The sequence below is a fragment of the Ailuropoda melanoleuca genome, chromosome 2, assembly GCF_002007445.2.
Source record: "Ailuropoda melanoleuca isolate Jingjing chromosome 2, ASM200744v2, whole genome shotgun sequence".
Classification (NCBI taxonomy): domain Eukaryota; kingdom Metazoa; phylum Chordata; class Mammalia; order Carnivora; family Ursidae; genus Ailuropoda; species Ailuropoda melanoleuca.
Genome location: NC_048219.1, coordinates 4,063,806 through 4,079,386, shown reverse-complemented (window position 1 = coordinate 4,079,386; position 15,581 = coordinate 4,063,806). Strand labels below are relative to the sequence as shown.

At 40.5% G+C, this 15,581-nt stretch overlaps 2 protein-coding genes and 1 long non-coding RNA gene across 9 annotated transcripts in view; 2 read left to right on the top strand and 1 right to left on the bottom strand.

Annotated features, from left to right (window-relative positions):
* Nucleotides 1-3,826, top strand: part of SRSF10 (serine and arginine rich splicing factor 10) — a 12,700-nt gene extending 8,874 nt beyond the window's left edge. For all 4 annotated transcript variants that reach the window (XM_011228477.3, XM_034646530.1, XM_034646536.1 and 1 more), the window contains one exon: nt 2,524-3,826. In XM_011228477.3, coding sequence (XP_011226779.1) covers nt 2,524-2,584 — 61 coding nt within the window. In that variant the 3' untranslated portion in view covers nt 2,585-3,826. The remainder of the gene's footprint in view (nt 1-2,523) is intronic.
* A 2,519-nt stretch (nt 3,827-6,345) lies between these two features.
* On the bottom strand, nt 6,346-10,479 carry PNRC2 (proline rich nuclear receptor coactivator 2). Of its 4 annotated transcripts, none has more exons than XM_019802650.2 (3): nt 10,331-10,479; nt 8,690-8,895; nt 6,346-8,411 (listed from the first exon to the last, which is right to left on the bottom strand). In XM_019802650.2, the coding sequence occupies exon 3, from the start codon at nt 8,391-8,393 to the stop codon at nt 7,974-7,976; it is 420 nt and encodes a 139-aa protein (XP_019658209.1). In that variant the 5' UTR covers nt 8,394-8,411; nt 8,690-8,895; nt 10,331-10,479; the 3' UTR covers nt 6,346-7,973. The 4 variants fall into 4 exon arrangements, with proteins under 4 accessions (XP_019658209.1, XP_002913323.1, XP_034502438.1 ...); XM_002913277.4 differs by lacking the exon at nt 10,331-10,479 and adding an exon at nt 9,747-9,936; XM_034646547.1 differs by lacking the exon at nt 10,331-10,479 and adding an exon at nt 9,747-9,936 and having other exon boundaries at nt 8,690-8,891.
* Nucleotides 10,044-15,581, top strand: part of LOC109490175 — a 26,423-nt gene continuing 20,885 nt past the window's right edge. The window contains exons 1-2 of the long non-coding RNA XR_004621514.1: nt 10,044-10,352; nt 11,814-11,950. This is a non-coding gene — a long non-coding RNA (uncharacterized LOC109490175). The remainder of the gene's footprint in view (nt 10,353-11,813; nt 11,951-15,581) is intronic.

Sequence of the window (15,581 nt, the reverse complement as noted above, 5' to 3'; positions counted from 1 at the left end):
TGGAGCTTTCACTGTTTTTTTCTGGTTTCTGTGAAGATTTGGAACATATAAACATCAGAAGAACTCACCGTAAAATTTGAGCAGGTCAATGATGGCAGAAATAATTTTAAGGGAAAAAAATGCTCTCATGTAGTTACTCTAAACTTGAAGGAGCATCGTTGGACACATTGCTTAGTTTTCTTACTGCTGTTAAAAAGCAGCAAGTAAATTGTTTCCAAGTAGATTTTGTTTATGCATATGCATAGTGCAAAAGAACTGAGTTTTGATGCTTATCGCACTCAGTCTGTGCATTTGTATCAAAATTTGCCTACCGCTTTATGAAGGAGGCTTGTTCTTCACATGCAGCTTATTTCATGTGAGGCAAGTTGAAAGAAAACACTCCCATTCTAGGTGATTCTATGGTGCCATGAAATTTAAAATATTTTGGAAAAAGAATTAAGAGTCACAGCTCTCAGTTTGATTGATTATCAGTGTAGTTCCTGGCAGTACCTGACTAAAAAAGAAAAGACCCTAACCATTTATAATATCTAGCATTTCTCTGAGAGATAGTTTGGGGGGCAATAAAAGGGACATGTCCTATCTCATTTCAGAATAAAAGCTAGCATCTTTAAAAATTTTAGATTGCTTGCTTGCAGGTATAAGAAAGAAATATTGTGGGGAAACGATTCCTTTTAGAGGATTACTTTTTTTCAATTTTGGTTTTAGTAATATAGGCCTTGCCTGTAAAGAACAAAAGATGGTTTTTAAATACTGTTTGTGGAATGTGTTTAAAGGATTGATTCTAGAACCTTTGTATATTTGATAGCATTTCTAACTTTCATTTCTTTACTGTTTGCAGTTAATGTTCATGTTCTGCTATGCAATCATTTATATGCACGTTTCTTTAATTTTTTAGATTTTCCTGGATGTATAGTTTAAACAACAAAAAGTCTATTTAAAACTGTAGCAGTAGTTTGCAGTTCTAGCAAAGAGGAAAGTTGTGGGGTTAAACTTTGTATTTTCTTTCTTATAGAAGCTTCTAAAAAGGTATTTTTATATGTTCTTTTTAACAAATATTGTGTACATCCTTTAAAACATCAATGTTTGGATCAAAACAAGACCCAGCTTATTTTCTGCTTGCTGTAAATTAAGCAAACATGCTATAATAAAAAAACAATGAAGGAAATAATGATTAACTGGAATTATTATAGTTTTGAATGAGATTCTAAAATAACAATGGAAACAATTCTTTGTAGATTTAGGAGTATTTTTAATCAGTGTTGCACTAGGCACAGCTAACTTTTCTTTGGAAATGATAGAACTTGCCAGAAAGGTACATCTTTTATATACTACTTAAAAATTCCTTATGTAATGTCAAAGCTGTTTCATGATTGCTTATTAAGCCCCTTGGGTTAAATAACGTAGAGATTATTGGTAGTATTAAGTATTAAAATGAAATTTGAGTCAGCTAATTGTAAATTTATATTTTCATTATTGGATGGACCAATAATTCTGTTCTTCCCGTCCTAAACGAGATGCACTGGGCCTTGTATTTATGGCTTGATTTTTAAAATACTTTTGCATTGAATGTCAGTGAGCAGTTTAATATATTAAGTAATAACCACTTTGGGGAACTGGTTTAGGTATTTTATGGTTTGAATTCTAGCTACTTTATAATGACAATAGTTATAGCTGATACTTAGTATTTATGATGTGCCAGACACAGTCCTAAAATTTGATGTGTTTAACTCACTTTTCACAAAACCCTAGGAGAAAGATACTTTGGTTTACCCCATATCACAGATAAGGAAATTGAGACACAAAAGGCTGTAAAAGGCAGATCTAAGATTTGAGCCCAGGCCTGGTCCTTACTGATTTTTGTTTTTAATGGTCTATAATTTGAGGAAAGTAGATTGAGGCGATAGCCCATTGAAACTGTTCTCAGTCTTTGTGTAGAAACAGAAGGCCTGATGATTCCATTTATATTTTTTATTTATGTCACTTAATTTGACTCACCCTATTTCCTTGAGAACTTTGTTACTTCTAAAGTGACATACCTAACAGCTTCAAAAGGACTAAATTATAGTTGAACCTGTGTTAGTTAGGATCCTGCTCATACTTGATGAGGATCCTTACACAGTGCTTTAACTTTGGGCTACATAGTTCACAATTACGGAATATCTACTGTGTGTCTGGCACTGTTGTCAATTATTAGAGTAGAGCATATGAAGACTCAAGTGAGGACTGACACTTCACATCTCTTTTTACTTAAGATCTCTGCATTTTGTTTTGTTTTGTTTTGTTTTGAAGCCAAGTAAGCAAGAAGAAAAATTACAGATAATGCTTCAGTGAGAAAGGAAAGGTGCTACATAGAGTATGAGCTGTTAAGTTTACAACCCAGGGAAAAAACCTGGGAATTATTGTACTATTCTCTTGAAAATTTGGCCCAGTAAGCTGCTACATCCAGTTCAACTAACAAAATCCTGTATACCACAGAGAAGAATAAAGAAAACCAAACTGACAAACATCCTTCTTTTATTTAAGACCAAACTGCAGCTGGAATACCCAGTACAGTTCTGCTTACTACACTTCAAGAAAGATCTGAGAAAGCGGAAAAAGAACCAAAGAAGGGCAGTTCAAGCGACCAAAGGGTGGGTGGAAGGTGCTGCAGTATGAATACTGTACGAATATTTTGACTCTGGTCTGAAAAGATAAAAGAATGTTATCGAAACTACATGGAATAATTGAAGTCCCTTCAAGTTTGAAAGTAAGCATTTTAGGACAAATAAAAGGAAATTCAACTTTGTACTTGTGGAAACTAATCCCTAAATCTGAATAGGTTTATATTGATACATGGGTAACAGGTCCATAATAAATGATTGGAAACTAGGATGTCTGAATATCAAGGAAGACAGCCATAGTCTCTTACAGTGCCTCTATTGGTCTGTCTCAAACTGAATCGGGTGAGAAAAGGTATGGTCCAATATAAACTTTTTCTTGGTTATCTCTTAAAGTCAGTTCCATATTTCCTATTGGCAAATCTTGCCTTTGTTTATTCCAGTGCCAGTGTTTTTCTGCTTAAATGATTTGCTTTGTTGGCATCTAAGTTTATTTACTTGTATGCCATGTACAGTTTACATCTTCCTTACACTCTTCCCCAGGTAAATTCCAATTATAATACTTGACATCTAGCTAAGAGGGTCCATCTCTTCTCACCTCTGTCCTAAGTCAGTATATTCAGCAAACATTTATTTACTGCCCTTCCTGTGGGCAAAAATTGTACTGGGTAATTGGGGAGAAAATTCACTTATTTAATAAATGTCTACTGAGCACAATCTAGTGAATCATTACAGTATGGCCTCATTGTTTTGAGGTGTATTCATAACTATTTTACACCATTCATATCTTAATGTAATTATAAAACCCAGAATACTATCAAAGATAATTTTGTGGTTATCTGCCATTTAAAAGTATCCAGTATTTGTTTGCATCCCATTAATACAAATAATGAAGAAATGATGTTTTAATCTGTAATAAACTGATTTATTGTGCAGTGACTGTAATATACTAGAGTTATATTAAATTGTTAACTCTGCCTCCTCAAACACATCTTAGGAAATAATCCCCAAAATAAGTATTTAACTTTGCATTAGATATAAAGGAGACTCTGGGTGCTATAATTAGATTATTTTGAGGCAGACAGAGAGCTGTTATCCCAACTGATTTAGTATGTTCTGTAATTGAGAAAATGTTCACCAGATTATACTTTTTAGTGATTTACATGTACATTTTATAGGGGACATGTTCTGTGTATAGTGAATAAATAACTTTTATAGTATCACAAAAATGTTTTTGGATTCCTTAGTTCCTTATTAGGATATGAAGTTTGTTTATCTATACATTGACTCTCCATCACTCACATTTACTTCTGCCACATACTTTAAGCTTTTCGTGTACAGTTATTCATCTAGAAATATGGAAGTGTTAGCCTTTAATTTATAAAAATTTTTGAAAATATTGCAGAACACACATAACTGGGGGAGGTACGAAATGGAGGTATTTTTACCCCCATTTGATTAAAAAAATTTTTTTCAAACTTGCCTAAGATCACACAGCAAGTAAGTGGCAGATCCCAGGTTAGAGTTCATGGTTTTTTTCATTTGGTTCCTCTTCACTGTTTTGTGCCTTTTTTTCTTTTAATCAAATGGGAAATTTTTTATAACATAAAAGTAATATAATGGAATATAAAGTTCACATAGAAGGAAGATTAATAGATTTAATATCAAAAAGTATTTTGTTTGTATTCTTTGTGGATGAGAGAGAGGTTAAATATAACACAAGATCTCACAGCTATTGTGACTCAGGCTCTCTATCCTGGCTTTCCAAATTTCAACCTCCTTGTGTTGCTTTTTGACCATATTCTTGTTTACAAAATGCTGAGATACTTTGGAAAAGGGAGCCTGTGACTTAAAACAGCACAGCTTGATAGCTGAGGAATAAACTTAATGGCATTTCTACCAGGAGGTCAGAGCTTTTTAGGAGTAAATTGTTCTCATTGATAAATGAAGTAAGCAGCCTATTTTCATTCAACTATTAACATCTATAAGATGTCGATAGTTGTTATAGAAAAGTTTCCTTCTCTTGGGTTTTTTTCCTCTGCCCCCCCCCCCAACAGTGTTGGTTACATTGATTGCATTGTGTTTCTGTGTATTCCTAACAGTTGTTTCACCCTACTGAAGTCGGGACTCTTTATTTGGAATAAAAAGCAAGGCGTGTAAATTCCTTTTGTTGATAACTGACAGAGTAGTTTGTAAAGAAGAAAAGGCCTTTGTGTCTAGTTTTTTGTAGATCCCATCTCTTTGAATGCTAGAGTGAAATAAACTGGTCTAGGAGCCAAAAAATTGGGGGAGGGGGGTTGTTTTGTTTTCCTTAGGTTTAGCTCTGCCTTCCACGTTTGTGATTGGGTAGGCTTTCGTCATTTGCGTAAGAGGCTTTGGAGATGTACTCTCCCTCCTGTTTTACAGAGTAATTGCCAATGAGAATGCAATTAAACTAGAAAACTTACCCAAAACCCTTCAGTTTTTTTCCCACCTTGTGCTTGCTTCTGGGAAGAATAGAACTTAACCAGAAATTAAATGTAAGGATAGGTCATGGACCCACATTCGTGTATACACTGCCATCAAAAAGATAATGGCAAATTTTTTAAAAAATTAAAATTCTAACACTGACTGAAGGCTCACACTATGGCTGACTTCAGCCTTAGAGGATAGGTTGGTTCTCTTTAGTAACTTTTTGGTTCTCACAAGTACAATAGTTTGGGAAATTCCTGTAGGCTAACCAAAACTATTAGTACCTCTCTGAGGAATGAGATGTTGTTCTGGTTGTTAATTTTTAAGTTATCCCTACCTATTGAAAACTTTATGGTTAAAAGCCTTTTGTACTCCCATCTTCAAGTCTGAACACTTTGACCACTTGAGGCAATCCCAAACCAGAAACCTAATACATACTGTGTAAATCCAACTAGGGGCGCCTGGGTGGCAGAGCGGTTAAGCGTCTGTCTTCGGCTCAGGGCGTGATCCCGATGTTGTGGGATCGAGCCCCACATCAGGCTCCTCCGCTGTGAGCCTGCTTCTTCCTCTCCCACTCCCCCTGCTTGTGTTCCCTCTCTCACTGGCTGTCTCTATCTCTGTCGAATAAATAAAATCTTTAAAAAAAAAAAATCCAAAACTAACACCTGGGCTGCGAATTGTAAATCCAGTGAAATTCCAGTGCAGTTACAGAAAAGACAGTCCTTGGCATTGTTATAGACCTTAGACTGGGAATAGAACAGGAGAAAATGAAGACTCAGGTTTTTTCTCCAGTTATTTCCTATGGTTCACATAGTCAAGTAACAGCCTCACCCAGGGGTTCACCACCTGTTGAACTAGTTGAAGCTAACCCTCTCACTTGGAACCTCTTAGCAAGTGTGGTTGTGATGCTCCCCCAAGCCCCCTGCTGGAAATCATGCTTTTATATATAACATACAAACACAAGGGTTCTTGTCAATTTGAGGAATTCTTTTGTTTTCTATAAACCTCAAATCACCTTAGAATGTAGAGAAAGGGGAGAGAGGCAGGTAATTAAACCTGCTTTATTTGACTTGATAGTGAATCAGAAGCTTAGTTTTCCAAAGTATTCTGTGGCCTTTTCCTGATAAACCTGCTGCACGTGGGGGGATCGTAATACGTGTTCATCAGTCAGCACACTGGTTGCCTCTTAAAAACCAACAGTCCTTCCATTTATCAGTTGGGTTAATTATGTGCATTCTAAGAATAAATAATAAAGATAATCATAACAATTTTTTATAAAAATACAAATAAGCCACTGGGGGGAGGAAGAAGCAATTTTATTTTTTAATTTCATGCTTGAAATTCACATATGTACATTAAGTACTATGTAAACTTGAATTTGGAATAGCATTATTTGACTTGAGCAATATTACCTCATCTACATTTACTTGGGAGAAATACAACTTGGCCATTCTGCTTTAAAATGCCAAAAAGCTGCCAAATTAGAATAGGGCACTTAAAATCAAATTTTAAATTGACTCTCCCACACACATTTGTAATTTACTGTTGGGTTAGCTGTTGTATTTAGGTAAAACATGTTATCAAGGTACTATGCGAGAAATTACATTTTTTGCATAAATGGTCCCCTGGGTTGCACAGGACTAGTAACAAAAAATATATATACTGACATACACTAAACTATATTCGTTATAGATTACAAAAGTTATTGAAAGCCAAAATGAATCTTAAGGTTGGAGGGACCTTTTAATAGTTAATCTTTGGGCTTAAGGAAGAAAAAACAGTCCCATACTGCATTTCACATCTCTTAAAAATAGGAAGTGTTTTAGCAGCTTAAAACCTTTACAGTTATATAAAACTTATTACACTAGGGTTTACTTTGAAATATAGTTTACAACCAGATCAATTATACATATACTGGCACTTTAGCACAAGGGCAAACTTTAAAAACAATTATTTTGGACCTTTAAAATCAGGCCATAGTATAAAAAGAGTCCATGGTCTTACATTCAGCAAATTCATACTAAAATATTCTATTTTTGTATGATAAATGGCAACAAAGCTTTACATATGCTACAAGTTTATTACATATATTTACATGGCTCTTCCTTAGGTACTTAAAACTTTCACATTATACAGCTCCCCCCATTTTTTAAGCTTTATGGGGAATGATTCGAGACCAGATCACTGTCAGAATAGCTTATGCAGTGCTATAATACAAAAATGTATTTTGAAAGCTACTCAGTGACCACCAAATACTATTTCTGTAAAAAAATGGTTTTGGTGCATTAGTTGGCAGACACCCACTGCATGAAAGGAACAGCCATTGGGGTACATGGTCTCATTCTAAATTAGATAGCCTCTAGTGCCCTTTCCACGTTCACCAGCATACAGTTTACTAAAATGCAACTATTCTCTAAGAAAAATTCACATTTTCTTTTTGGCAGTGCATCAGGTTGTTGGCATATTACTGGTTTGGGTGTTTCTAGGACTTGAAACTGTCAAATATTAACTACTTTTCAGTCCCTCTATGTCTTTTAACTGGATGCTTATAATCAGATGGACTAGCTTTCAAAAAGTAAATCTGATCTATGAATGATAGTCTTAAATTAGTATTTTTGCCCAACAAACAATAGGCAAAGCTGATTACCATTCCCCAAATCTAAATCTGACAGGTTTCATTTAAGAGTTACTCTGTTGAGAACACACTATCAAGTACAATTATCAATAATTAATTTTAAGTTGCACTGATACTACCATCACAGTGCACACAACATGTAAAACAGGTAAGATGAAGTCTAATTATATTTTCTACATTAATTAGCAGTTTTACAAATAGATTAATTCCCTAGTGAATTTGGTCTGAAACAATTGACAGCTACCCTTAAATATAACTAAATTTATTAAACATTAGTATTTTATCTTACTTTATACCTGTACTTTAAGTAAGGTTTTAAGCTGAAATGTCATTATTTCCTTATCAGAAGGATTAAAGGAAACTGGAACCCAGTGGCTTGGTGGTTTAGGAAGAACACTTGGTGATGGTGGCTCACTAAACTTGGCTCCAGCGTAGTTCTGATTAGTCTGAGACTTAAAAAGTAAGCTAGGACTTGATAAGCTAGAGTTCCAGTTTTGATTATTTGGAAAATTTTTGTTCTTCCCCCCACTTTGCATGGCCTGCCGTGCAGCTGCTGATGACGTGTAAGTATGTCCTCTTTCTTTTTTCTTATGAACAATCTTCATTTGGGAATTCTGATCCTTGGTCTTCTGTCTATTAAGCTGTTGCTGGTTCTTACTAACGTTTCTTGACTGAGGGGCTGGAATGTTATACCTCTCTCCGCCACCCATCTTCAGCTTCTTTGTCACCTACAAGTAAATGGAAATAAAATATTGAGCAAAATCCCAGTAAGAAAAGCTCAAAACTTTAAGAAGGTTCTGTAGCCCCAACCTGTAACTCCAGAAATCATTTTGAAAAGACTCAAAACTGCTTATTCAACTGCTTTAACTTCACTGTACACTCACACTTCATTATATGCACAGCCTTTATGACCTTCTTTAAAAAGTTTATCCACAAATTTGAATAATCACTTTAAAAATAAAGACACTTGGTTTAGGATGTTTGCCCCGTAACACGAATTTCATACCTTTCAGTCTGCTTTTCGGATTGCAGGATTTCCACTACCTGTCCCCTTCCTTGCTGCCAAGCCCAGGATAATAGATGTTGCTTTCTGCCGGATCCTTTCCTTTGTCTCAATACAGAAGTTTTCATGGGCCGATCTGCTGAGTTCAGCCTAGGAGCTGAGGCCAACATCTGAGTCTCCTCAGCACACAAGTTTGAGAGAAGTCCTAGCTAGAAAAGTAAAGATTACTTAATTACTTCAATTCAAAAAACACGGGGAAAAGGGAGTTTATATTTACTACAGAACTACAGATAAGAATGACTGCTTCCTGAACTAAGAAAGTAATCTTGTAACTGTCATCATTTAAGAACTACTCAGCCTTGCGATCCAGGAACTGGGGAATTCGGGGACGGGGGTTTGCAAGTGCCACAACGAGTTATGTTATTTTCCCGAGGGAAGTTTTCAGACTCACACGGATTTTGTCACCAAAATGTTCAAACCAGGGAACCATTAGCTTTTACAGCCATGCCGAGAAGCTGGCTTAAAATTAGTTTCCTAAAGAAACCACATTTTTAAAATCTTCCAATTTTGCGACACATCACGTATCGTTTTTCAAAAAGCCTCCTCTCCCAACACGTCTACGTCATGAAAAGTGTCTTTTAGTTACGAACTCTCGACTCCTCCCCATCTTGAAGTTTTCACAGGCCATAACCTAAGCCGATTTTCCATCTAAAATATACCAGAAAATGCCTCCTTAGAGGGAGCATTAAACATTCCAGGCTTCATTTACTATCCCAAGAAACCAGTTTACCAAACAAACAAGCCCTCTGCTTTTCGGAAGGGTAAGGGCCTTACAGACTTATTTTAACAGCCCTTGAGTCATCCACCGCGCGAGCCCAGAAAGTTCGGGTCTTCCGACGGGGCCTGCTTCCGAGCGGCTCACCGTTCTCGAGCCCGGCCCGGGGCCCGGTGTTCCCTGGCCGCCCGCGCCCGACCCGGTTTCCGGATCTCGCCTCCTTCCCCCAACAATGGGGAGTGCGGCCGCCAACATGGCCGCGCCCACGGCGCCGCCGCCACTCACCGACTTCAAGCTCGGACGGCGGCGGCGGCGGCTCCTGTTCGGCGTCGAAGCCCCCCTCCCCTTCCAGGGAGAGACGAGGCACGGAACGAACAAAGCCCACGGGCACCGATGAGCGAGCTGCTGACCACCGCAGCGTCCCGACTCGACCTCCTCCTTCCGCCTCTACCAACAAAATGGAGGTGGCGACGAGCGCCGAAGCGGGGCCGGGAGGCACGGCGGCCAATCAACACACGCCGACGCGCCGCCCGGCCAATGATACGCGCGCCACCGCCTGTTGCTGGGGCCGGACGGGGCGAGGAAGGCGAGCTTGTGGCCCAGGGTTTGAAATGCTCCCCGAGAGGAGCATGTCGGGAACAACTGCTGAGGCCCCAGAGGCAGCCCGCCGGTCCGGGGACGCGCCCGCCCCACTGTCCCCGACCCCGCGGGATACGGCGGCGCCCACGACCCCTGGGGCCCGTCTTGCCGGCGCGCGCTCGGCGCCCGGGAAGGGGCGACAGCCGCCTTCCGGGCCCCAGCTTCAGCCTGGGCGCCCGGCGCGCGGGCCCTGAGACCCTGACTGGTCCCCAGCCCCCTGGGGGCATTACCGGAGCGGCCTGGGTTCCCGAGGTGGGTTCGCTGGGCCGCGTGACCAGTTTTTACAGCGGGAAGATCCTCAACAAAGTTTCCTCTCGAGGCCTGATTCCTGCGCACTTTGCGCCTGACGCCCCTCCCATTCTCCTTGGTCACAAGAACTTTGCAGCCCCCAAAGCTTGCGGTTCCCCTGCGGTTTCCGCTTGTGTCCCCCACCCCAGCCTCGAAACTTTCCGAAGTGGGCTCCCCTGTGAAGGCGTTTCCCACACATGCGCGGATCAAGTCAGTCAGTTCCCCCTTTGTGTTCCCACTGGTCCTTAACTTCAGTTTAGAGCCCTTCATCGTCCAGCCTGGTAACTGCTGGAGTCCGTACCTGTCACACACCCCCCACTTCCCCACCACCACACCCTCGAGGGGCGAGGCCGGGTTTTATTTTCTGAACACAGTATCTCGTACATTGTAAGTGCGCAAGAAAGTTTGTTGAGAGAACTGGGCTCCCTTACTCCCTCCCCTTTCTGCCCAGTTTTAAGTGGAAAGGGGGAGTAAAGCTGTAGTTTCGTTGGTTATGCCAGCGAGGTGCAGGGAAGAGGGAAAGGGCAACTTCTTCAGGGTGAATGGGTAAGCGGCCCAAAATGAGTGTTTTAAAAGAGAACGCCAAATTCTATTAACATTTGAACATGTTCGTGGCAGGATTCATATATACTTTGTATAGGTCCCACATAATTCGTTTTTTAATCTTCAGTTTTTTGCTACCATCACCCCCCCCCATGTCTTTCTAGCCATGGACCTTATGTTTTTTTAAGAAAACTTCCTTAAACTACTGCATTTTAAAAGAGAAGTTTGTTAATCAAATTAATTTGGTAAAATATATAGAAGAGATATTTTTGAGCATGGGGCTTTCTGGTGCTAATCATATTATAGTCAAATAAGATGTGTATAATAAGCACCTGCTAGCTTACTGAAAGTGTAATCTGTTTCCTAAAAACTCAAGAAGCTGGCTTAGACATCTGGCCAGATAATAACCAGGCTGTATTTAATGAGTTCAAGACTTTAACTTCAGAAAAGACCCTTACTATGAATTTTTTTAATATAATGGTTTGTAAAGTGAACAGGCTGGTTTCAGTCTCAGCATTTTCCTTTTCTAATTCTTTTTTTAATAGCAAAGATTTATGAAATGCTAAGTGCTTATCACTGCATGTTACATATTCTGTCTCACTGAATACTTACATGAAAGTGTATTTTATATCTCTAAATGTGTTCTTTTTAATTTTGATTCAATTAGCCAACATATAGTACGTCATTAGTTTCAGATGTAGAGTTCAGTTATTCATCAGCTGTATATAACATCCAGTGCTCATCACATCACGTGTCCTCCTTCATGCCCATCACCCAGTTACCCCATCCCCCACCCACTGCCCCTCGAGCAACCCTCAGCTTGTTTCCCATAGTTAAGAGTGTCTCATGGTTTGTCTCCCTCTCTGATTGCTTCCCATTCAGTTCTCCCTCCCTTCGCCAGTGATCCTCTGTGCTGTTTCTTATATTCCACATATGAGTGAAGCCATATGAAATTGTCTCTGATTGACTTATTTTGCTCAGCATAATAGCCTCCAGTTCCATCCACATCGATGTAAATGGTAAGATTTCATCCTTTTTGATGGCTGAGTAATATTTCAGTGTGTGTGTGTGTGTGTGTCTACACACATATACCACATCTTCTTATACATTCATCTGTCAGTGGCTATCTGGGCTTTTTCCATAGTTTGGCTATTGTGGACATTGCTGCTATAAACATTGGGGTGCAGGTGCCCCTTCGGATCACTACATTTGTATCTTTGGGGTAAATACCTAGCAGTGCAATTGCTGGGTCATGGGGTACCTCTATTTTTAACTTCTTTGGGAACCTCCATACTGTTTTCCAGAGTGGCTGTACTGCTTGCATTCTCACCAGCAGTGTAAGAGGGTTCCCCTTTCTCCACATCCTTGTCAACATTTTTTGTTTCCTGGCTTGTTTGTTTTAGCCATTCTGACCGGTGTGAGGTGGTATCTCATTGTGGTTTTGATTTGTATTTCCCTGGTGCTGAGTGATGAGCATTCTTTCATGTGTCTGTTGGCCATTTGTATGTCTTCTTTGAAGAAATGTCTGTCTGGATTTTCTGCCTATTTCTTGACTGGATTATTTGGGTTTTTTTGGGTGTTGAGTTTGATAAGTTCTTTATAGATCTTGGACACTAGCCCTTTATCTGGTATGTCATTTGCAAATATCTCCTCCCATTCAGTAGGTCTAATTCTTTTTTATTCATATCATCCAAATGTCTTTCAAATTCATCCCCAGAACTCCCACCCCATCCTCCTTTCTCTCTACTCTCCACCAATTTGATTGTGTTACTATCTATTTATTTATATTTGGGGGAGGTGGAGGGCAGAGGGAGAAGAAGAAAGAGAATCTTAAGCAGCCTCCACACCCAGTGTGAGCCCCATGCAGGACTCAATCTCACAACCCTGAGATCATGATCTGAGCCAAAATCGGGAGGCTGACACTGAACCGACTGAGCCACCCAGGCACCCCTGACTGTGCTGCTTTAAAAACAGAACAAAACCAAAAAAAAAACACTTCATTGGCTCCAAATTGTATTACAGAATTCAGTTGGCCTTTTCTCCGATCCTTACCTGTGTAAACACATAGGTAGTATACTGAACACTTATAAACACACACAATGTATTGGATACTTTCTCTGCCTTCCCCTTCCCTGTGCTACATTGTTTTTTGCTCCTCTGCACAAATTATGGGGTAGGTGCTATTTTGATCTCTACTGTACAGACGAAAAATACGAGGCCCATAAAATTTAAAGCCGAGAGCCACATGCTAAGACTCCAGAGCCCAGGCTCTGTGTCCCCTGCAGCATTCATATCTGAGTCATCTCTGTCTTCCCCAGTGCCTGAAAGGCACTGTGCCCAGAGAAGACACTGAGTGGCTGTTGCCGGGACTGCCGGGGCTGCTAAGGCAGGAAGCCTCCATTTCTGCCCGGTCAGAGGCAGGCTGCTCTCAGGAGAGCACAGTTAAAGCCTTTAACCATGCCCCAGACTCCCAGCAGCCTCTCCGTATAGCTCCAGCCTCATCTTTCATTAATATTTACCGAGTGCTGGTAACAGCTCTGAACTGGAGAGTGGGAGCCAAAAACATACCCTGTTCAGGACGTCTCATGCCGCCTCTGCCTATCCCTTGCTAGTCTTTAAAGTTGGTGCCACCAACACAATCCAATCAGTGGTTGTCAGTTCAAATGGGAAAATGGTGCTAGAAAGAAACAGCTCTCAGGATGTAAATCAGCCACCAGTGCTGGGAGCCAAATGCATAATAAATATGTGGGTGTTTAATACAAAACATTTATTTAACCAAGATTTATCTGGTACCTTCTTCGAGGCAGGCGCTCTGCCAAGCCCTGGGGATACAACAGTGAACGAGGCTCCATCCCAGCTGTAAAAGACTTAAAGGCTCTTCCCTTGACAGTTTATCAGAGAAGAAAGCTGGGTGTCTGGGGAGATTCATTTCCTCAGTTCTTCCCCCTGAGAGTCAAGGACAGACAATGCCAACTGTAAACACAAAAACGAACCTGCTAGCATTTCTACAGAGTGTGGGTTACATTGAACCCGGGCTCCCTGGCATGGAGGGGAAAAGGAAAGGGATTTGCACACTCGCTGAAATCCTTTCCCAGGAGGATGCATTTTTAATTACATACCAGTGGGAGCCTAAATCAACAGAATCTGTTACGTAAAGTTTACCTACCTAATCTGTAAGTACAAGTGGGGCAAAAAGGTGAATCAGAAAGTCTGGCTTTGCAGGATTGGCAAATTGCAGGCTGATACTCGTTGTATTTTAAACCCCAGGAGTGGCAAGGCGGTGAGACAATCACGCAGGCTTGCCACACATTTCAAACACGTCTCTAGTCGGACCCACTGGCTTTCAGGCTGTATCATGTACCTCCCAGTTTGTCTAACTCAAAACAAGCTGGTTTGATTATTTATGTTCCTCGGGCTCATATGTGAATTCCGAGTACAACTTTGCTTGCAGGCCCATCAGTTGATGGCTAATTTCAGTTAGGAGAAGCAAGTTCTTGGAACTTGCCGAGGAAGCAAAGTAGAACGCCTGTCTGATGTTTTGATGTGCCCTAGGGCTTGAATCTTGTTGCCAGACTGGTATCAAAACACACACCCCTCCACACCCCGTGAATGTGTTTCCTGGGGAAGCATCTGCTGGCCTTCCCAGTTGCTCACACATTCCCGAGCCGTTGCAAATCAGTTCTCAGCCATTACAGCCAATTCAGGATAATCACTAAATGGGGTACAGGAAGTCGATGCTAAATTCCCACACTTCCGTGACTCTGACCTAGGGCTTCTCAACCTTCGGGACCTTGAAAGGATTCTGATGCATGGACTCCCACCCTGGAATCAGAATCTTTGAGGATGGCTGCTTGGGTGCCCCAATGCCGGCTAAAGGGTGGATTCTGCCACCTCGGCATAAGGATTATTTTGAACTAAAGGCACTTGAAAAACAGCAGGTGCAGAAGGTCACTCTGACCTCTCCTCCCTTTTTCTTCCTGAAAACAAAAAAGAACATTCCCATGTGAAAGATGTCCTCCTACACCAGGAGAAGAGAAACATTATCACCAGAGAAGGGGGCGGAGGCCGAGAGAATTCTGTACAAACAGACCTGGTCAAAATAACTCTTACTTCCTTTAGACTCCCCATATATTTCAGTTACTTTTCCACAATTGTATCTCTTGTTCAACCTCTTATAACAGCATTTAGGCTTTGCCACGTCTTTGGGTCTTCATGTCCTTATCACTTAAAATTTATATGAAATAAATACATGTGCTTTTCTCCTGTTAATGTCTTCTGTCAGTTTAATTCTCAGGCCAGAGACCCTAAGAAGGTAGAAATAAGGTTTTGCTTCACTCACGCAGCTGACTTCAAAGTCTTACTCTGGTTTCAAACTATTGCTCTAAGTTCTTCTAAGAGGAGTCCCCTGATGTGGGAATGTGTGTATGAAGGGGACCCCCTTTGTCCTCTGTAATCCTCAAGGTGGTGATTATACCAAACAACCACCAAAAAGAAAAAAGAAAAAAAAAAAAAGAGCACCCAAGGTTATTTTAGGTCAGCTTTTTAAAGTGTTCATCAGGCAGGTGGACTGCTGGGGTCTGCCCTCAATTTCCTTGCTAGTCTGATCCAAGCTCTCCATTTCTTGGCCCGCTCCAAGGTCTGAGCTCTCAG